This window comes from Colletotrichum gloeosporioides (genome assembly GCF_011800055.1).
Source record: "Colletotrichum gloeosporioides strain Lc1 chromosome Unknown consensus_17, whole genome shotgun sequence".
Classification (NCBI taxonomy): domain Eukaryota; kingdom Fungi; phylum Ascomycota; class Sordariomycetes; order Glomerellales; family Glomerellaceae; genus Colletotrichum; species Colletotrichum gloeosporioides.
The window spans coordinates 2,361,931-2,382,589 of NW_025544662.1; the positions used below are offsets into that span (position 1 = coordinate 2,361,931).

The 20,659-nt window shown below is 56.1% G+C and overlaps 8 protein-coding genes across 8 annotated transcripts; 5 read left to right on the top strand and 3 right to left on the bottom strand.

Moving 5' to 3' along the window:
* Nucleotides 1-211: 211 nt before the first annotated feature.
* GCG54_00011543 (Imidazole glycerol phosphate synthase hisHF) lies at nucleotides 212-1,944 on the top strand (the record flags this gene model as incomplete). Its single annotated transcript, XM_045411445.1, has 2 exons — nucleotides 212-304; nucleotides 367-1,944. The coding sequence occupies 2 exons, from the start codon at nucleotides 212-214 to the stop codon at nucleotides 1,942-1,944; spliced, it is 1,671 nt and encodes a 556-aa protein (XP_045268503.1).
* Nucleotides 1,945-2,640: 696 nt separating this feature from the next.
* On the bottom strand, nucleotides 2,641-3,704 carry GCG54_00011544 (uncharacterized protein; the record flags this gene model as incomplete). Its single annotated transcript, XM_045411446.1, has 3 exons — nucleotides 2,641-2,848; nucleotides 2,901-3,360; nucleotides 3,554-3,704. 3 exons carry the CDS (start codon nucleotides 3,702-3,704, stop codon nucleotides 2,641-2,643), a joined length of 819 nt encoding a protein of 272 aa, XP_045268504.1.
* A 4,086-nt stretch (nucleotides 3,705-7,790) lies between these two features.
* On the top strand, nucleotides 7,791-8,831 carry GCG54_00011545 (Protein yippee-like F37A8.5; the record flags this gene model as incomplete). The annotated part of the gene is made up of 1 exon (XM_045411447.1): nucleotides 7,791-8,831. One exon carries the CDS (start codon nucleotides 7,791-7,793, stop codon nucleotides 8,829-8,831), a length of 1,041 nt encoding a protein of 346 aa, XP_045268505.1.
* Nucleotides 8,832-9,264: 433 nt separating this feature from the next.
* On the bottom strand, nucleotides 9,265-10,907 carry GCG54_00011546 (Cys-Gly metallodipeptidase dug1; the record flags this gene model as incomplete). Its single annotated transcript, XM_045411448.1, has 2 exons — nucleotides 9,265-9,445; nucleotides 9,496-10,907. The coding sequence occupies 2 exons, from the start codon at nucleotides 10,905-10,907 to the stop codon at nucleotides 9,265-9,267; spliced, it is 1,593 nt and encodes a 530-aa protein (XP_045268506.1).
* A 1,365-nt stretch (nucleotides 10,908-12,272) lies between these two features.
* On the top strand, nucleotides 12,273-14,290 carry GCG54_00011547 (putative RING finger protein P8B7.15c; the record flags this gene model as incomplete). The annotated part of the gene is made up of 3 exons (XM_045411449.1): nucleotides 12,273-12,444; nucleotides 12,495-12,783; nucleotides 12,835-14,290. 3 exons carry the CDS (start codon nucleotides 12,273-12,275, stop codon nucleotides 14,288-14,290), a joined length of 1,917 nt encoding a protein of 638 aa, XP_045268507.1.
* Nucleotides 14,291-14,850: 560 nt separating this feature from the next.
* Nucleotides 14,851-15,931, bottom strand: GCG54_00011548 (ATPase get3; the record flags this gene model as incomplete). The annotated part of the gene is made up of 2 exons (XM_045411450.1): nucleotides 14,851-15,489; nucleotides 15,554-15,931. 2 exons carry the CDS (start codon nucleotides 15,929-15,931, stop codon nucleotides 14,851-14,853), a joined length of 1,017 nt encoding a protein of 338 aa, XP_045268508.1.
* A 387-nt stretch (nucleotides 15,932-16,318) lies between these two features.
* On the top strand, nucleotides 16,319-17,124 carry GCG54_00011549 (uncharacterized protein; the record flags this gene model as incomplete). The annotated part of the gene is made up of 2 exons (XM_045411451.1): nucleotides 16,319-16,483; nucleotides 16,546-17,124. The coding sequence occupies 2 exons, from the start codon at nucleotides 16,319-16,321 to the stop codon at nucleotides 17,122-17,124; spliced, it is 744 nt and encodes a 247-aa protein (XP_045268509.1).
* Nucleotides 17,125-18,430: 1,306 nt separating this feature from the next.
* On the top strand, nucleotides 18,431-19,210 carry GCG54_00011550 (uncharacterized protein; the record flags this gene model as incomplete). The annotated part of the gene is made up of 2 exons (XM_045411452.1): nucleotides 18,431-18,627; nucleotides 18,679-19,210. The coding sequence occupies 2 exons, from the start codon at nucleotides 18,431-18,433 to the stop codon at nucleotides 19,208-19,210; spliced, it is 729 nt and encodes a 242-aa protein (XP_045268510.1).
* Between the last annotated feature and the right edge of the window lie 1,449 nt (nucleotides 19,211-20,659).

A 20,659-nucleotide genomic window follows, 5' to 3' on the forward strand; every position in this document is an offset into this window, starting at 1 on the left:
CAACCCCTCTGCCCCGCCATCGCAAGTAAATTTCCCAAAGGACGCCCTACGCTCTACGAGTGACCGGGACTCATCCCACCTTTGACTCACCACCGGACGACTACTTAACGAGCTACGACACTCTCCCGGCGGCCGCATTCCATTCGTTATCGAGCAATCATCTGCATTCCCTGTACCAATTCCAGAAGAACGAACGAAACAACCGCCCGCCATGTCGAACAAGGTCCACATGCTGGACTATGTCGCCGGCAACGTTCGCAGCTTGGTCAACGCCATCGAGAAGGTCGGCTACGAGGTCGAATGGGTCAGGAAACCGGAAGATGTTTCCTCGGCAGATGTACAATCCCTTCTGTTTTGTGCCTACAGACTACAACGGGCAATAAGCTAACACCTTCTCCTCCGGCGCAGAAACTGATACTCCCCGGCGTCGGCCACTTCGGCCACTGCCTCTCCCAACTCTCCCAAGCCGGCTTCCTCCCCGCCGTCTCCGCCCACATCGCCTCCGGCAAGCCCTTCATGGGCATCTGCGTCGGCATCCAGGCCCTCTTCGAGGGCTCCCTCGAAGACCCCGCCGTCCCCGGCCTCGGCGTCGCAAAGGGCCGCCTCGACGCCTTCGACGCCTCCACGGGCAAGTCCGTCCCCCACATCGGCTGGAACAGCGCAAACACCGGCGGCGCCGCCCTCTACGACCTCTCCCCGGACTCAAAGTACTACTACGTCCACACCTACAAGTTCCCCTACGTCCGCGGCCAGCTCGAGGCCGACGGCTGGACCGTCGCGACCGGCACCTACGGCACCGAGACCTTCGTCGGCGCCCTCGCCCGCGGCAACATCTTCGCGACCCAGTTCCACCCCGAAAAGTCCGGCGCCGCCGGCCTGCGCTGCCTCCGCGCCTTCCTCGACGGCTCCGGCGCCGCTGCCCTCGCCTCCTCCACCGGCACCGCAACCACCCCGTCCCCCGAAGCCCTCCCCTTCCAGGACGGCCTCACCCGCCGCGTCATCGCCTGCCTCGACGTCCGCGCCAACGACCAGGGCGACCTCGTCGTTACAAAGGGCGACCAGTACGACGTCCGCGAAAAGACCGAGGGCGGCAACGTCCGCAACCTCGGCAAGCCCGTCGAGATGGCCCGCAAGTACTACGAGCAGGGCGCCGACGAGGTCACCTTCCTCAACATCACCTCCTTCCGCGACTGCCCCCTCGCCGACGCCCCCATGCTCGAGATCCTCCGCCGCACCGCCGAGACCGTCTTCGTACCCCTCACCATCGGCGGCGGCATCCGCGACACCGTCGACACCGACGGCACAAAGGTCTCCGCCCTCGAGATCGCCACCATGTACTTCAAGTCCGGCGCCGACAAGGTCTCCATCGGCTCCGACGCCGTCCTCGCCGCGGAGGAGTACTACGGCGCCGGCCGCAAGCTCTTCGGCAACACCGCCATCGAGCAGATCTCAAAGGCCTACGGCAACCAGGCCGTCGTCGTCTCCGTCGACCCCAAGCGCGTCTACGTCCCCAAGCCCGACGCCACCCGCCACAACATCATCAAGACGGCCCACCCGGGCCCCAAGGGCGAGGAGTACTGCTGGTACGCCTGCACCATCAAGGGCGGCCGTGAGACGCGCGACATGGACGTCGTCGAGCTCGTCCAGGCCGTCGAGGCCATGGGCACCGGCGAGATCCTGCTCAACTGCATCGACAAGGACGGCACAAACAGCGGCTTCGACCTCGAGCTCGTCAGCCAGGTCAAGGCCGCCGTCAAGATCCCCGTCATCGCGTCCAGCGGCGCGGGACACCCGATGCACTTTGAGGAGGTCTTTGAGAAGACGACGACGGACGCCGCGCTGGGGGCGGGTATGTTCCACCGCGGGGAGTACACCGTCAAGGACGTCAAGGATTTCCTGGCCGGCAAGGGGCTGAAGGTGAGGCAGTTTGAGGCGAGCGTTTGAAAGGAACCAGTGTGTAGATGTTGATGGTTGTGGTATATATATCAAGAGATGTGGGATGAAGACATGAAGAACAATATCCAAAAGCAAATAGACACCTTTTTTTGTATCAACAATTTTTGATTTCAAGTTGTGGCTGTTAAAAACGCTACGTTACGGGAAGAAAAGCCTGGAAGACTTGTGTGGACAATCTGACGCGAACGCCGATTACAAACAAGAACGACAACCAAACGAGACTTTGTGTCATGATCTCCTGCCAGTGTTTTTGGGAACGTGCAATTCCTCCTCCTCAGTGATAAATCAAAACCAACCCCCTTGAGCAGAAAGACAAACAACTCAACATGAAAACGAAACCCCTACCGGCAGTGAGGAACTCCAAAGCCAAGTTGAAATGGGTGAAAGGTAAGAAACAGCCGGCCCCCAACTTTTTGCCAGAGACAGAAAAAGAAATGCCATGAAACATGAGACTGAGATCCCTCTCTTTTTGTCGAACCGTTGCTTTTGGTGGCGTTCCCTTTTCTGTTTCCGATTATGCTGGTGATCCTGTGCTTTTGCTGTTCCCGGAAAAAAAAAAAAAAAGAAAGAAAAAGAGAAGAGATGCGCGAGACGCAGAAAAAGTGAATGAATCAAAGCCGAAAACTCCCAACTGCCTTAGCTTTCATGAAAACAGACGAAACACGCAAGATAGCTGTTCATGTACTAGATTTCCATGCCCATGAACAGCCATCTGTTGCTCGTCACGTCCACGTCATGCGCCCAGCGGTCCAACGTCGTCAGCTCGAAGCCCACCCACTGCAGGCTCTTCATCAATGATTTCGCGTCTTCCTCCTCAATGCCTCGGTCAATGCATATGACGAGATGCTGGCAGTCCAGTGGACCGTCAACCAACTCCATCAGAGCCATGAGCCTAGATAACGGTCAGTATGTGATAGATCGTGAGTCATCTCAGGTGAACATACGCAGGCTTCAGGTCACGTCCGATGACGTTCCTGTCAAACAAGGCAAACAGGGACTTTTCAGCCCCGTCGTCCGCCACAAATGCCCGGAAACTCGCGCCGCCGGCAAAGTCCCAGACCTCCATCCACGCCGTGGCGGGTGCGGGAGCCTTTGTATCGGTTTCACGCCCGCCAAAGTGGGGCTGAACAGCCAGGTCCTCGTCGGACGGCGGAGTTTGCATAGAATAAACACCCGTCAGGCCGGAGCCATTCGGACCAGTGCCCCTCTCACCGCGGAACACAGCCTTCATGGACTCGCAAAAGAATCTCTCACATTCTTCCCTGATCGTAAGTGCTGCCCCCCCTCGACGGCTGATCCTCTTACCGGGCTGCTGGCGCTGCTTGGTGGCTTTGGGAAGCAGCGCGAGCTGGTTGGATGCCGTTATGGCCGCGAGGGGGGGGCTTGATGGAGGTGATGGTAGTCCTGAGGAGGGGACCTCAGGAATACCACTCGGCCCCTGTTGATAGCGGGATGGTTAGCGTCGTGGTTCATGCATGCCAGAGAGAGTGAGACGTTGGAAAGTGTGGGGGCGGGGACGGATAGAGAGAGACAGGTGATCGACGAGTTGGTCGAGGATGAGGCTGAAGAAGGGGTGATTGGAATGGATGCGACGTACCTGCGGCCCCGGTAGTGCAGTAGTGGAGACCGCGAAGAGTCGCGGCAGAGTCGACGATGTAGCAGCTGGCAAGGACATTGGCCTGACGGACAACGGCCTCGCCATCAAAATTACTACTACTGTAATTACTCTGCTGTCTCATTGGCGCCATTGCGATTGATTTCCTGGGGGTGTTGGTCTTGACTCGGTGTATTTTTTGTTATGTGATGTTGGTAGGTGCGGTTCTCGAAGATTCGGAACCGGTCGACAGATTGGGATTGATCGTGATCGAGAAGGTTGAATTGGATTCGGAGAGTTGGATTGGAGTCGTAAGAGACTTGTTTGGATGATCGAGCTATTGGGTTGTCTGGCGGTGAGGCTGTAAACAGCGATTGATTGCTTGCTTGTCGAGACGGAGAGGTCGTCGAGATTTATTTTTTTTGCGTTGCGAACGGCGGTTGTTGCGGGAGCGAAGGGGTACCTTCTTTTGCGAGCGGTGAAGAACGGTGTGGGAGGAGAAGGGTAGGAGGTCAGTGGGTGAGACTGGCCGGCGAGTACCTTTAAAACCACAGCGGAGTCCCAGAGCGTGGAAAGGTCCAGCGTGGCGGAGACGGGGGCACCGTGGGAAAGGGACCAGTTGCTGCACCACCAGCGGCCACGGCACAACCACCCAGCAGCACTGGAACCACACAGGACAGTCATAATCAGCCATGCCATCTCCACCTTCCGCTTCTTTGATGGCGCGACCACCCATGTTCCCCCCTCTCTTTCCAGTGTCCTCTCGATGGCAATGCACCTCCACGGCATGGCATTTGATGCGTAACATGTTTGCCATTGTCTGGAGTCTGAGCCTGTTGTTGGTCTTTCGCGAAGATTCCAAGCATCCAACACCCTCCCCCGGCGAATTGCTGGATGATCACGCATCGACTTCCCCAGTTTCCTGTTGATTGCCGCACCGGGACCCCTAATTAGAGCGTCGCACACCACGGTAGAACGGAGCGGACGGCCTCTGGGCTTACGAAACCGGCCAGGAGCCCACCGCGGCGCCCCGTACATATTGCACTGTCAAGCACGTTTTCCGCTGCGCCGCGTCGCATTGGCTGCCTTTCTCCTCTACCCCTTCATCCCGCCGCCAATTCAAGCCCTTCTCCGTCCTTGGGCTGGCCAAGTCGTGATCTCCTCAACCTCAATGGATTTTGGGTTTGCCTAACCACCTAATCATCCACGAAGCCAGTCAACCGCCGCCAACAATCGCGATTCGGCTGGACGCTCCCCATCCGGATCCGGCGCGGCGCTTGGCATTTGGACCGGCTTGCCAATCGCATAACAGACAGCGACAAGGGCCGTGGGATGGAGTGAGGGAAGGGGGGGAAAGCTGCAAGTTCACATGCACGTGGACAGCGCTGAGCCGAGCCCAGTCGAGCCCAAAATCCAACCTGCAGCCAGCCCGAGCCCAGTGTCTGGCGGACGGTGTACACGGAGAACCCTGACCTGTTCTTGCATCACGGAGTTTGCCTCTTCTTAGTGATGGATTCCACAAGAATGAGTAACCCCTCTGGATCCCCTTGACTTTGGCTGGAGCAGGTTGAGGTAATCGCCATCATGCGCCGGCATCTGGTCCAGCACAAGGCAGATCATCGTATCAGTGACAGATAACCGTGGAAGCTTCTGATCGATCGGTATGCTCATGGTTGGCCTTTTTGCGTCAAACTCCAACTGCCCAGAACCCATTCCATCCCCCAAACCTTGGAGGCCAAGGGTCGCGTCTTTCTTGGCTTGCGTGATATTGCTTTGAGTTCCTTAAATCTATTACAAACGTTCGCCGTGCCGTCGCACAGCTTTAGTCAAAACGGTCCAAACGCTCCACGGACAACAACGTGGCTCCCCTTCCCTGGGCAACCCGCGACTGTCTGTCAGTCAATGTAGCGATCCCCCGCCCCGGAGCCCGGCATGTTCGGAGGAGCCCACGAACCGTTCGACGGGATCCGGTCGACCTTGGTCGATTGATTGATTACAGGAATGCCGTGACAAGCAACTCGTCACCAAACACCGGCTTGCGAAGGACGTCGGTGTATGGCGTAAATACTGGGGTGGGCGTGGTGCGATTCCCCAGCTTTGCGTCAAAGAGATGTGTGCTCTCCGGGGTGTTCGTGTTTCTGTTCGGGTCACTTGACCGCGCCCAGCCGCTCCGTTTCCCCACACTTGACATTTCGCGATTGCGAGTCATCATCGCCTGGGCTCCGGGGTTCTCATCGACTCCGTCACCCCTTGGCTCACTGGCATGGCATGAACGGGGTGTTTTTGCTGTTGCTAACGATAAACGTGAAGTGCCATCGTATCGCCTAATAATAACATCCAAAGCTGTTTGAGGACCACTATAGATGAGAATGAGAGTGTGGTTTATGTTAGAAGGCAGACTGTCGCCGCTGTGGTTGCGATCGCCCGGAGGCGTCTGCGGTTGGTCAGCAGGCCAGCAACTCAATGGCTCAGATGACCATCTCGTCCAATTTCTGCAAAAGATACCTACCAAGCAAGAGTTTCGGTATCGATTGCTCCATATCCCCGAACCTTCTCTGAAGGCACAGAAGCTTTCCGGCAGGGCGTGCAAGATCGCAACATCACGACTCGTAAGATTGATAGCGAAACAGAAGCTCGCTCCTTCTAGAAGCCCTTTAACTTTCTGCTTCCCCTCTCTCGCTCGTCTCTAAAAGAGGGGGGGAATGGACCCCCAAAGTTTGCCGCACACCCGCCGCCGCCATCGTCGTCGTTGTTGTCTTGGAGCACATCTGACGGTGACGGGGCTTGACTATCGAATGAGGTGATCAATGATCATATCCACACTCCCGTCCAACCAGCACCACCAGGAGGAATCTCAAGTGACACACAGCAAAAAATATTGGAAAGGGTCGCCGAGAGGTGACAAACCAACTGCAACCTCTTCCATTGCCGGCACCGACACCGACTACACCATCCAAGGATGGTGCGGCTTCTCCACCTCGACGCATCTTATCGGCTCACGTCCTCCAAAACGTGTTATCGATAACGCCTTGGAGGGTGGGGGCAGACACCGGACTGACCTTACCCAAGCCTAACGACCGCTGATCGCTCATGCGACGTGCTGCCGCCCGCAACCTCCGAGCGCTGGTCGTCTGAGACTGTTGGTCGGAGGAAGAGGGGGTTGGGGGTCGAAGAGGAGGCCAGGCCAGGCCAGCAGGTGTTGCATTTGCCCTTTCTCCCAAGCTCCGTTCGGACTTTGTGAGGAGGCAGAGGTCACAGGTTCACCCTTCATGAACGACTCAGCCAGTCACCTCGCCCAAGGCTTCCGCAGGATCTGGCATGACAAGCTCATTCTCTTCCCCCTCGCCTCTTGCTCCTCAGCCTTCCCCAAATGTAGCACTTTGCAAACCGAAATCGAATACCACGGTTACTTAGGCAGCTTACATGCAATCGTTTGAGACGAGAGGTCAGAAGAGGGAACAGCGCCCAGACCTTAGGACGTAGTATCTCTCACACACCGTCCCTCACCGCAAAACAAGGCGGGGGCAGCCGTCGCAACGGCGCGCCGGCCGCATTACCTTGAGACCCAGAAAGAGAGTGAACGCATGGCCCATTACCTTATCCTTTGCCTTGATGTACCTTGCCTACCGCAGCAGCCGTGAAGGAATTACACACACACTTGTTTTTTTGGCGCGCGATCCCCAACCTGCCCAAACCTGATGCCAGGCGGCCGGCCCATAAGTCATTCAAGCCAGCCTGACCTGCCCTCCGTCTCGTGCCGAAAAGCTGTCTTCCATCCTTACGAATGGGTGTGCCTACCTGACTCTCTCTTCCGACCTGTTCTTGACCAATAGCCAGGCCCAGCCCACACCATCTTTGACATCGACCCAAGCCGTCTGACGGACCCTCTCCGGTCGCGCAGCCCTGGGCGTAACAGCAATAACCAACCCAAGCAAACCCAGCCCGGCGTCGTCCCAAGGTCCCCTTATCCATACACCTTCGGTCCCGGACCGACTAACACCTACATATCAAACACCAAACACCAGAGGAAGAAGAAAAAAGTCATGTTTGGCTTCCCGACTATTGCTTCCATCGTGCGCCGCAATCTCTCCCACCGAACATAGCTCCTCTCTCTGTCTATCCTCCACCCGCATATCGTGCCCTTCCGGACCTGTATCCGGAGGCGTTGCGCAACTTACACAACCTCGGGCGCATATCCTCAAGAGACACAAAGAAAAAAGGGAGTAAACACCACAAAACCATGGCGCCAAACATCATCGTCTCCCGCCCAACGTTCCCAACCTACCTGCTCCCCTCTTTCAACCTCCCGTTCCGCCGCCGCCCATCCTCACCACCACCACCACCAACGACGACGACGGCGACAACAACCCCAACGCCAGAAGCAAGCCAGATCCCCTCCCTCTCCTCCTCGCCGACATCCTCAACGACAGACGAGGTCCCGACGCCTCCCAACAGCCCTCCCCCGCCGCCGTACCAAGACACCATCACAACCTCATCGCCCTCCTCCCCCGCCGACACCAAACTCCCGCCCTCCCGCCTCCGCCCCCGCCGACAAACCCGCACCAAACCCGCCGCCCTCACCATCTCCCGCACCCAGCCCGACACGCTGCGCTGCTCAACCTGCTCCAGCGACATCGCCTTCGCCTCCCAGATCGTCTCCAAGGGCTTCACCGGCCGCTACGGCCGCGCCTACCTCGTCTCCCCCACCACCCTGCCCACGCCCGCCTCGCCCTCGTCCACCAGGAACTCCGGCCCCGCGGGGCCCGGCACCCTCGCCAACGTGCGCATCGGCAAGTGCGAGAACCGCCAGCTCGTCACGGGCTGGCACGTCGTCGCCGACATCACCTGCCTGCTGTGCAGCGCCAAGCTCGGCTGGAAGTACGTCGACGCCAAGGAGCTCAGCCAGAAGTACAAGGTCGGCAAGTTCATCCTCGAGGTCGAGCGGGTCGTGCCGTTTCGCAGCTGGGAGGACGTTTCCCCGGGGCAGGGGGTTTGCCCCGATGAAGACGAGGATGGGGTGTCTGACGAGAGCGAGAGTGACGAGGACGAGGTGATGGGAGGCACCAAGGATAAGGCGGATGCCGGGGATGCGGTGCGCGAAGGCGAGGAGAGCGAGGAGGGGTCCGCGGGGAAGGACTCCTCCGATCCCGAGGAGGTCGAGATTGAGTTGGATTCGGAGGACGAGGATGATCTTGAAGACATGTTCTCCGGGACGTGGGACCCGGAGGTGGTGGCGAAGAGGCGGAGCCGCCGGGTGACGACCGCCGCCCGGAAGAAGTAGAGCTTTCGCGTGGAGAAAGCTCCGATACCCACCCACTCCACGAGATATCCCGAGCCGATTCGGGCTTCACCTCATCATCCACATCGGCGTTTTGTTTCTTTGGCTCGATTTACCGGATACGATATACCACCACGCTGAACGCGCAATATGACATCTTACGGACTAATACCCCCACATACATAGATTTAACTTGGGCACGAATAATTTGATTGATCTGGGTATTTGATTATTTCGCCTATGACTCGAACTTTGAACTTCCTAAATAGCGGTACACTACCACGCGGTAAATGCGTCTACAGTGTGCCGGCAGATAATCGGGATAATCGGCTGCGGGCCAGTATAGGCCCGTCCTTAGCCGTACAGAGCAGCTGACTATGTACGCTACCGAATCTACTGTTCCTTGCCTCCTCCCTCCTTGCGGTCACACGATCAATTATGCCATGGGCTCCTCGGCAACGTAGTGCAGGTAGGCGCCCAGCAGCTTGATACCCTCAATGTAGTTGCGCTTGTCCAGCTTCTCGTTAATGGAGTGGGCACCGTCGGTGGAGCTACCCATGGGCAGCAGAAGGACGTTCTTGCCAGTGGCCTGCTCGAAGGTCAGGGTAACGGGAATGCTGCGAACGTTTAGCAATTATCATCGCATTTGTGGGTGGGTTGTATTTACCTTCCACCCTCGCGAGTGAAGTCGGGCTGGACACCCCACACGCGCTCGGTAGCCTTGGCAGCAGCAGTGAAGTTCCAGTGCTTAGGCGACGCAACCCACCACTTGCCGGTGTGCTGAGCCCACACCTTCATGGTGTTCTTGCTGCCAAGCTTGGCGAACTGCTCCTTTACGTACTTGTAGACGCACTCGTTGGTCTGGTCGATCTCCATGTTGGGCACGGTACGGATGGAGAACTTGCCAGTGACCTTGGCGGGGATAACGGTCTTCGCGCCAGGGGCCGAGAAGGCTCCCTCGATACCGTGGAGGGAGAGAGAGGGGTAACGCCACCTCGCCATGAGAGTAGGCTTCTTGTCCTCGAAGATGGTGGTCTTGCTGCCAAGAGACTCTTGGAGAGTCTCCATGGTGAAGGCAATGCCATCGTAGAGACCCTCCTCTTCAGAGGTGACGGGAGCAACCTGCTCCATGATACCGGGGATCTGGATCTTGCCGTCGGTATCAACCAGGGAACCCAAGACGCGAACCATGTCGGTCATGGGCTCCTGAGCAGTACCACCAAAGACACCGCTGTGGAGGTCGGCGCCAGGGCCGGAAATCTCAACAGAGTAGTAGTTGCAGCCACGCAGACCATAGGTCAAGCAAGGCTTCTCGGTTCCAAGCCAGTAGTTATCGGAAATGCAGACGGCGTCGGCGTCGGCGAAGTACTTCTTAGCCTCAGCCTCGATGAGATCATCGAGACCTTCAGAGCCGTACTCCTCCATACCCTCGAAGCACATGAGCAGGTTGACCGGGAAGTCAATACCGGCCTTCTGGTGAGCCTCAATGGCGTTCAACCAGCCGAGAACGGGTCCCTTGTCGTCGGTAGAACCACGACCAAACATGCGGCCCTTCTCGTCAACGGAGAGCTCGAAAGGCTCAGTAGACCAGCCGTCACTCTTCTCGGCGGGCTGGACGTCGTAGTGACCGTAGACCAGAATAGTCCTCTTGTTCTTGTCGTTTCCATATCTGCCGAGGACAACGGGGGGCAACTGCAGACCGGGCTTATCAGGCTGCTCGCCGAGAGGGCGGAGCTCGACGGAAGCGCCAAGAGACTTGAGCTCGGCGGCGAGCCACTCGCCCATCTTCACGACATCGGGACGACGGGCGACGTCGGCAGAGATCGAAGGGATCGCAACGGCCTTCCTAAGGCGCTCGATGAAGTGGTCGGCGTCGGTGTCGACCTGCTTGAAGTAGCCGTCAAGTTGGGGAGCCATCTTGCGAGCTTGGTGAGCTTGTATTGCTTGGGTAAGGTAAGGACGGCGAGCGTTAGCTTTCCGAGTCGTTTGCCAACACGGGAGAAGTCTGGGAGTTGTAGGAAGAAACTTTCGAGCAGTCTGAGGGCGGGCGAGGCCGTTCAACAATGAGGTGCGGGGCATGACGCCGGACTGGACCTTCTACATCGGGCGCAATAGAGCTGACCAGAAATCTGCTGCACCGAGAGTACCTCTTACCACCACCACATGCGCCTGCCCACACTGACTGTGACTGAGGTGCTCAGATGGCGGGGTACTCAATGCGTGGCGCTTCGGCAACCAGCGGCCGTATCAGCAGCAGTAAGGGACCGGGTGCCCGCAATTTGCTAACACTTTGGAGAGCGTGGAGACGCTAGGCCTACGGCGTGAGGACCTTTTGCGTGCTGCAGCACGTGACCCGGCCGCGCCGGCGGTTTCCGTTTGAGATTGGTTTGGGACGGGAGCTCTGTGGCTTGCTGCTGGTGGCTGGTGCTGTGGCTGATTGTCTTTCAGTGACTCAGCACTGAATTTTTGGACGTGGCAGGAGCAAAGATGGACAGCAGCAGTGAGTGGAGACCGAGAAAGACCCTCGGAAATTCGTGCCTGCCAGCTTAGAAATTGCACTCCGACAGCTCACGTGCCATCCAGCCAGCCCAGCCAGCTGCGACCTGCCACCTGCCCCGAGAGAGAGTGCTACAGAATCAGGTGGCAGCGGACCAAGTGGGTTCCAGAGCACCCTTTCTTCCTCTCCCAGTCATATCTGCCTGCAACCCAAGCCCGGCTATATCTCTTCTCCTCCCCCTTTGCTTTACTCCTCTTTTTCCTGCCACGAACATCACCACGTCGCCCGTTGTCCCGTCATTTCGATCGCTACGCTTTTCCCTGCTCAGGGATCCGCTCTCGTACGACTGTGCGACATTTTACCTGCCGCTCAGCCTTCGACCAAACACTTTCCGAAATCTCGGCGACAAGCGACGCAAGTGCCCGCTGGACGCGAACCTCTCACCACCCCCGACCATTATCTCCCCTACTGGCAAGCAGAGCATTACACCAGCTCTCGCTTCGATATACACACATACTGACCAGGAGAAAATATACTTGGCTTATTGAGGCTTCTCGACTGATGGTGCGCACGGTGTCGAGGTGATTTGGCTGTGAGGAGGAATTCACACAAAGGGCTGCCTATCGTCCAGTTGGTTGTCGGCCTCTTTGGCATTGTACTCTTTCTCTACATCCCACGAACCCTTATTTCCTTGTTCTTCCAAGTAAATCAGAATTGATTTCCATTACTCTTGAGAGGTGCAGAACGCAAGAGAGATCACTCAAAAACCAACAAGAAAAAAATACTAGCATCAAATCACTCTCTACTCACCTAGCTTCGCGTCTTCGTGGTCGCCCTTCAGGTTCACCATCGCCGCATTCAATCAAATCTTGATCTTGGCCATTACTGCTGTCGGCGTCTGCTGCTTCGATCAACTGTCGTAAACAGACTACGCAACGCGAGACACGATGGCTTCCTCCGTCTTTTTCAAGTTCAAGTCGCAAAAAGAGCCGACGCGAGTCGAGTTTGATGGCACCGGCATTTCTGTGTTCGAGCTGAAGCGCGACATCATCCTGAAGAGTGGTCTTGGCGACGGAACTGACTTCGACCTGGCCATTTACTCTGAGGATGGAAGTGAAGGTAAGCCCATTTTCCGACTGCTGTGATGACTCCCTTCTAACCATGGGCAGAATACGACGATGACACGACAATCATTCCTCGATCCACGACTGTAGTCGCTCGCCGACTACCCGCCGCGAAACCCGGTGCTGGCCGCGGCGCTAGATATGTCTCCGGCAAGATGCCCGTCGCCGCGAAGAACTCCTCTCGAAAGGAGCAAACGACCAAGTCTGCAACAGCCAAGGCGGCATCGAACGCCATCAGCCAGATGAACAATGCCATGACGGAAGAAGAGAAGATGGCGGCCATGTTCCAGGCCCAGACCGAGTCTTGGTCTGCCCAACAGGAGGAGATGTCACAGTAGGTTACCCCGACACCCAGCGCATACTTCAGTTGCTAACATCACCTCAGTCAAACACCCGTTTTCAAGCCTGGATCCAAGAAGCCTGCCAATGTGCCTGATCATGATCCTCCTAATGGATACATTTGCTATCGCTGTGGAGAGAAGGGACACTGGATCCAACTTTGCCCGACGAATGATGACCCTGAGTTTGACAACCGTCCTCGCGTGAAGCGTACTACGGGTATCCCCCGCTCATTCCTGCGCACCGTTGACAAGTCAATTGCCCTCGCACAGAGCGGCGACGACGAGACAAAGAGACCTTCTGGTATCATGGTCAACGCTGAGGGAGAATTCGTTATCGCTGAGCCTGACAAGGCATCGTGGGAACAGTTCCAAGCCAAGGCCAAGTCTTCAGCCTCCGCTGCCAAGGCGATTGCTATGGGAGACAAGGAGTTGCAGGAGAGAGGATTGGAATGCCCCATCGACAAGAAGATGTTCATAGACCCAATGAAGACCCCGTGCTGCCAGAAGACGTATTGCAATGATTGCATCACAAATGCTCTCATCGAATCGGACTTCATCTGCCCCAACTGTTCTAACGAGGGCGTTTTGATCGACGACCTGAAACCTGATGAGGAGGCTGCCGACAAGACCAAGGAGTATCTGAACGAGAAGACCGAAGCCAAGAGCCCGACGGCAACGGCCGCATCCCCCGCTCAAGCCGCTTCGCCGAGAGAGAACACGGAGGAGGCGAAGACGGAGACTGCCAACGGAACTGCGAAATCACCCACACCTCAGAAGTCGCCTTCAACCGCTCCGGCCACCACAGCGGCCCCTGTAGCCGACGGCACACCCAAGTCAACATCAGCCACACCCGCAACTGCGTCGGCGAAACCTGTCGATCGTGCTGGTTCCGAAGAATCCACCAACTCCAAGAAACGGCCTGCCGATGAGTTGATGGAGAACCCAAAGATTCCCAAAGCCCCCAAGGCAATGCAGAAGCAGCAAGAACAACAAGCCATGATGAACGGCATGAATGGCATGGGTAACATGCCAATGAACCCTATGATGGGCTTCGGCAATATGAACATGATGAACGGCTTCATGGGTATGCCTAACATGCCCAATATGCCCAATATGCCCAACATGGGCAACATGAACATGGGTATGCCAATGATGGGCATGATGAACCCGATGATGGGTATGCCTGGCTTCAACCCGATGAACGGAGGCGGCTTCGACATGGGCAACAACAACTGGAACGGCGGTAACTTTGGCGGAAACATGAACGGCATGAATGGTATGAACGGCGGAATGAACGGTGGAATGAACGGCGGTAATATGAACGGCGGTGGTATGAATGGTGGGATGAACGGGGCCATGGCCGGCGGCTTCAACCAGCAACGCCACAACTTCACCCAGCCAAACAACGAGGATGACGCCTACTTCAGGAGACCAGTCAACCCCCACCGCCACCAGAATCGCCAACGTCGCGTAAGGCCTAGTGACTATCGCGAGCTCTGAGCGACTTCTGCACGTCCATAACAACACTCGTCACGACCTCTTCAACTGTAATACTACTTAGACGACACGCATCGCATCACGGCTTTATCATTCTGGAAAAAAACAAATACGGCACAACTCATGTCCTCACTTGCCAAGAGGAAGTTGGACAAGACTTAAGTCTTCGGCGTTCACAAGGGATTGATTGGGAGGGAGGTTTCTTTTTTTCTGCCTGGAAGGGGTCGTAGGCTGGCCTTGGAGGAAACAAAGTATGTGATCGCTATGCGGGAGAGCATCGACACCTAGGGATAATGAGGACATCGTATCCTCTCAAAACAGTGTGCTCAGCGTGGAGCTCTTTCTGTATCTAACAACACGCACTCAAGATGATCGATAAAGTCTCCTGCACATGAATCACCGGGTATCAAATCGTTTTGTGAATGTATTCTATATCTCCACTCGTGACTCTTGACGCCTCATGCTACCATCCTTTCGTGAAAGCCTTTTCCGTAATCATATTTTGAACCACTATACACCAACAACCCTCTCCCCTTCAAACGAAACCTCCCGCGCACGCTTGCTTAGTCCATCTCAGGGGGCACATACGGCGTCGTCAGCATCTCGCTGAACTTCTCCAGCTTTTCCTTTCCGCGGACCTCTTCGACGAGCAGCGGCATCTTGACGACGTTGAACTCGTCGTACAGCTCCTCGATCTGCTCGAGGTACTTCTTCTGCATCTTGCGGCGGGCGTTGCACTGGTCGCAGTTGCTGCCCTTCTTGGGGAAGAGCAGCTGGTTGACGACGATGCTGTGGGTGTCGATGCCGTAGTTGGCAAGCTCCTGGATCATGCGCTCCGTCTCGTACAGGGAGAGAAACTCGGGGATGCAGACGCAGACGAAGGTGGTGAGGGCCTCGTCCTTGAACTGGGTGTTGACCTCGGAGATGGTCTCGCGCAGCGTCTCGAGCTTCTCCATCATCTCGTTGAGGTTCTGGCCGTTGGGCAGCTGGCCGCCCTGGCCGAGGAAGCCGTTGAGGAGCGGCCCGTACTGGGAGGAGAGCTGGGAGACCTTGGCGAGGGCCTTTTCGAGGACGGAGGGGAAGGAGAGGAAGCGCAGGGTGTGGCCCGTCGGGGCGGTGTCGAAGATGATCGTTTCGTAGGACATGGACTTTACTTGCTTGAGGACTTCGGCGAAGGACATGGCTTCGTCGATACCCGGGATCTATCGTGGGACATTTTGTCAGCTGGTTTTAACTACAAGGGAGGAGGACGGAGGAAAGACATACGGCAAAGGCGAGATCCTGCATCATGCCGCCCAGACCGCCTGACATGGCGTCCACATCCTCGCCCTGTCCGGCCAGGAGGTCCTGCATGCTGCCGTTGGGGTCGATCTCCATGGCGCTCAGGTTGGTGAAGCCGTCAATGAGACGGGCCTCCTTGCCGAACTTCTGGTTGAAGGCATCGGACAGGTTGTGCGCCGGGTCGGTGGAGATGAGGAGGACGGAGCGGCGGTGCTTGGCGAGCTGGATGGCGAGAGAGCACGAGGTGGTGGTCTTTCCGACACCACCCTTGCCACCAACAAAGATCCAGCGCAGAGAGCGCTGGTCAAGGAGAGACTGGAGCGTGGGCTCCATCATGTCATCGGCGTCGATGATGGCGGCCATGGTTGCAAGTCGGTCTGTCTGTCTGGTGGAATGATTCGTGCGGGGATAGCTTTGATGCGACTGTATGAATGCTGTCTAGCTATACAGAGAAATGTGGGCGAAATATTCAAAACGTCCAGGTCCCGAAGATGTATCTGAACACGAAGCAGGCTGCCCAAGTTGATGTCGTAGGCGCGTTCCAAGCTGTTCTAGAAGGATACCAGTCGCAGAGCGAACCCTCCCCGCCATGGCGGGGCACCCCAGCCTGAAAACTGTGCGACCGATGGGAATCCTGTGTGTCCGCACGGTGGCGGACTCCACAGTAGCTGGACAACCTCTTTGAGCGGAGCTTCAACTTCAGCATGCGATTGCAAGAGGCATGTGACATTCGACCGCAAAGTTCGCAAGATGTCGACCAAAGGACACGCCGTCCTCCAGGATCTCTCCTACAAGCTCGGCTCTCGAACCGTCCAGGTCACTGTCTCCCCGCGCCCCGCTAAGTTTGCCGAGCGGCGCGCCGTATTGCACTCGCTGCAAAAGTTCGCCCGTGTTGAGGTGTTCAAGAAGCTCAATGTAAGAATTCCAGCATCTCGATATGCTTGCGACAATGTTCCTAATATGGATGCATCCTGTAGGACAACTCTTCCTTCATTTCAGTGCTCGCCGACAAGGCGCAGGCCAAATCGCTTGTCAACATGAGCCCGCTGCAATACCAAATCGCGATACCACGACTGCACGGCTCCGTCCAATTGTTCCTCACGAACGCGAACTCGCCCGAACCGATAATTAAATCGAAAGTCTCCGAGAACGCACCCGAGACCGAAACTACACGCCCCGCAGCTGAGGAGGATCACAAGGAGTTTACGGTGCACATCTTCCCGGCCGAGTCGTATATCCACGCGGCTGCCATTAGGTCTTCGCCTCTTCACGGGCCTTGGCCTGAGTCTCGTCGAGAGACCACAATGGTGTCTACCTTGAAGGAAAACCTGCCGAAAAACATCATGACCGAGGGCCTGGCAGACTGGGAGACTGGCGGCCAGATTCCGGCATCTGAGAAAAGCCAGCTGTGGGAGGACATTCTTCTCGGAAGCAAATCGATGGATGTGAGCACGCGCGCCATTGTCGATCGCATCCAACGCCGCGAGAGACGTAATACTACGCCGCCTATCATCAACGGTCTTTTACAGCTGCGAGAGAAGTTACGGGATGGATGAACAAGGTGCCGACCACGCACACGCGGCCGAAAGACTTTTCTTTTGCTCCGTGTGGGACTTGCATAGCCCAACTACGGCCGACAACGGCACCTGCTACTGCCTCAGCTCCATCGTACCATCATGCCGATTGCGCGTCCTCGACAGCAAGCATCGCCGCTCCCGGAAACTAGGCTGAGGAATCGCGACGACCCTTCAGCCTGATCGGAGTTTGGTGCTGTCGCCAAGACGTATCGAATTACGGGAACAATATTTCCCGATTAAACTGGCAATTGGCAGGAGGCTCATTAAGGAGATGGGATGGCAGAAAATCTCCAAGGAGGCTTTGGATTGGCTCAGATCATCGGACGGAACTGATAATGTTTCGGCTGCATAACCTAAATTATGCGAGCGTGGGCGATGCATTGACCTGTCGGTCCTTGAGATGTTCAGGACGAGCCACACCAAGAACAGGAACGACATTTGACATCTCGACATCAGATTGCCAAACCTAGGAAAATACAGTCGACGATGACGAAGATGTCTCTCAGGGCCTTTGCTAGCGCTACAACGTCGTGTTCCCGACTGACGACGGCTTGCATGTAGCACCCCCGAGAAAAAGTCTTGAATTGGCAATTAACGGCAGTCAGCTGGCCCAACGTCTCTGACGTTGAAGTTGGATTACCAGTGCCGGGGTTCATTCAGGGCGTGGCGTCATTCCAGGGCCACAAAACAAGGAACACCTGCAACCTGCAATACCCTAGATCGGCAAGCGACGCCGCGACCGACCAATCAGATTCGCGAAGTTGCTAGTACGTCACCCCAGTGCCACGTTCACCCGCTGAGAGAAGCCACCATCACCAGCTTTTTTGGCTCGAACCGAAAAGAACACTCACGGAGGAGCCTAGCAACTAGTCGAGCCGACCAACCGTGGCGCGGGAGGGTCTGTTTGCGCAAGCAAGGGTCCATTCTATTTTGTCAAGCCACCAGAATGGAGGGCCAGGCTCGGCCACGGCCACCATGATGACGTCGCATCCGTTGGGCTGCGTCGAGACCCTGACTTACACAGCATTCTTGGCCCCGAAGCGTATGCCCAGCGTGGTCGCAGTCACAGATCATCGCACATCATGCAGATTCCTGCTTCGTGGCTCAACTCAGGGGGGTCCTGAGACGGTGGTGCTTATATGCGGACGGCCTCGCCCTCCCTTTCACGAACATGTTCATCTGCTCTGTATTCTATCGCCACTTGTCTCGTTCAATATAGCTTAACGCCAATCAACAACTCTCACACCCTTCAACACTAGCCAGCCGGCAGTAAAACTCCATCACCATGGCTGTCACAGGCTTTATCCACCACTTTGGTACCTTCTTGCTCCTCGTAGCAACGGTCCTCCTGGTCATCACCAGTATTTCCTCGCCGGTGGTGAACAACATCTCCATCTTGACCGTGAAGCTCGGTGGTGCTTCCGCCGGCAACGAAATCACGTTTGGCACGTTCGGATACTGCATCCGCGGCGCCAACGCAGAGTAAGTCGACCTCATCTCCAAGATGACGAACCTACCACTAACACGTCCAAGTGGCTCCGACCGCTGCCCCTCCGCCCGCATCGGCTACGACCCGGCCCAGATCGTCTCCGAGTCCGACGGCACCAACTACTCCACCTACTCCTCCAACACCTCCGAGGCCTTGACTCGCGTCATGATCCTTCACCCCATCGCCGCCGCCGTGTCCTTCATCGCCTTCGTCCTCTCCGTCGGCGCCGGCATGTTCGGCTCCCTCTTCGCCGCCCTCGTCGCCGGCACCTCTTTCATCATCACCCTCGTCGCCCTCATCTGCGACTGGGTCGGCTTTGCTCTCATCAAGAAGAACGTCAACGACGACTCCGACGGCGGCGACAGCGACAGCTACGCCCACTTCGACGTCGCTCTCTGGACCCTGCTCGCTGCCGCCATTTGCCTGCTCCTCGGCACCATCGTCGTCTTCTTCACCTGCTGTAGCGGTCGTCTGCACAAGCGCCGCCAGCAGAGGTCCAAGGTCGACCACTACTCTCCTCCCGCCACGCACACCCCCTACCGCCGTCGCCGCTGGTGGCAGCGCAACCGCTACTAAATTCGGGGCCCGCTCCGGATTTTAGTAGGGATTGATGGGTCTCTTTCAGACCAGCTGCGATGCTAGTAAAACGTTGCACGTGTACATGAGTTTGGCGCACTTTGATATGGCGCTGGCGTACCGGGAAGGTGTTTCTGATGAAGGGATGGATGAAATTGTGCTGCGAATATGATACCACGCCTGCATCGGCAGGGCATGAAACCTTTTTCTTGTATACTCAGATTAAACTTAATGAAGATATACTCAAACTACTCTGTATCCATTGCGCGTGTGGTGTCTAGGTCAGTGAGCCATGGGGTACGATGCAGTATAAAAGCGAGCAGGCAACAGTGGCATGTATTTTGATCAGACAACAATGACAATATGCTTTCCTTGTCGCAAAAAGTACAAGGTGGTATGAAACCATACATCTGTAGGGAAATACGGGAAAGGACTGCTGGGCGCTCGCCATCACAAGAGGTTCAGACTTACTCTGTGGCTCAGCACGCTTGGTATTCTTCGGTTATTCTCTTGTATTCTCTCTTCTTATTGCTCTTGACAAATATTCCCTGATGGCAAGTGGTTTCGCGAGGTGAGAAGATGAGTGAAGGCAGAAGATGAGACACATGACCATCACATCTCTCATGACCAATAAAGTCGATGGAAATGACCGAGAATGGCATTTTCTTGTCAGAAGCTCTCTAGAACGTTGCAAACTTGCTTTTAAAACCATCGTCGGCGATCGTGTGGGCAGTTTCTCAGCACAAGCAGCCTGCGGGCTGAGAGGTCTCGTGCTTGCGGCGTGTCTTGTTATAAGTATGCTTGCCTGCGAGGTCCTTCCAGATGGCCAACAGGAAATGCAGGTGGTTCGATGTTGTCGTGGAATCTGTTTGGTCCCAGTACAGGCCGATGATGGGATCTAGAGTGCCGTACATGTATTTAGTTTCACGTACCATGTGTCCCATGGTCCATTTTCGCTTCTGCTGTTGACTTATTCTTTCGTAATATACAATAATCAACCATGTCCTTGCCGACCTTACTTATGAGGTCTTTCTGGAGATGTGAAATATCATAAGGTAGGGCCAACGAACATCAGTGAACTAGCTACAAGAACTGTTACAACTTTCATTGCTGTGTGGTTTGCGGTTCTACCCGGATGCTTTTGAATAATATATAGAACTTCAGTACAGTTAAAGGCACATAATTGGACACAAAACAACAGTTCGCTGGTTTATAAAAGGCTGCTTCACTCAGTAACGAGTCGGTGCAGGCAATGATCCCTCATAGCCACGTGAGGAAATGGAGAATCTTTTCAGTATGCTGGTAATTGTTATCTGCTTCATACGTTTCACTTTTTCCCTTCACAGCCTTTGCTTTATGACCAGCTTCGTCGTCCAACCTGGCCTTCTGTGGCTTCAGGACGATTTGGCCACGGTATTCAGCAACAGCAGCCTATCACTATGAGCTCCG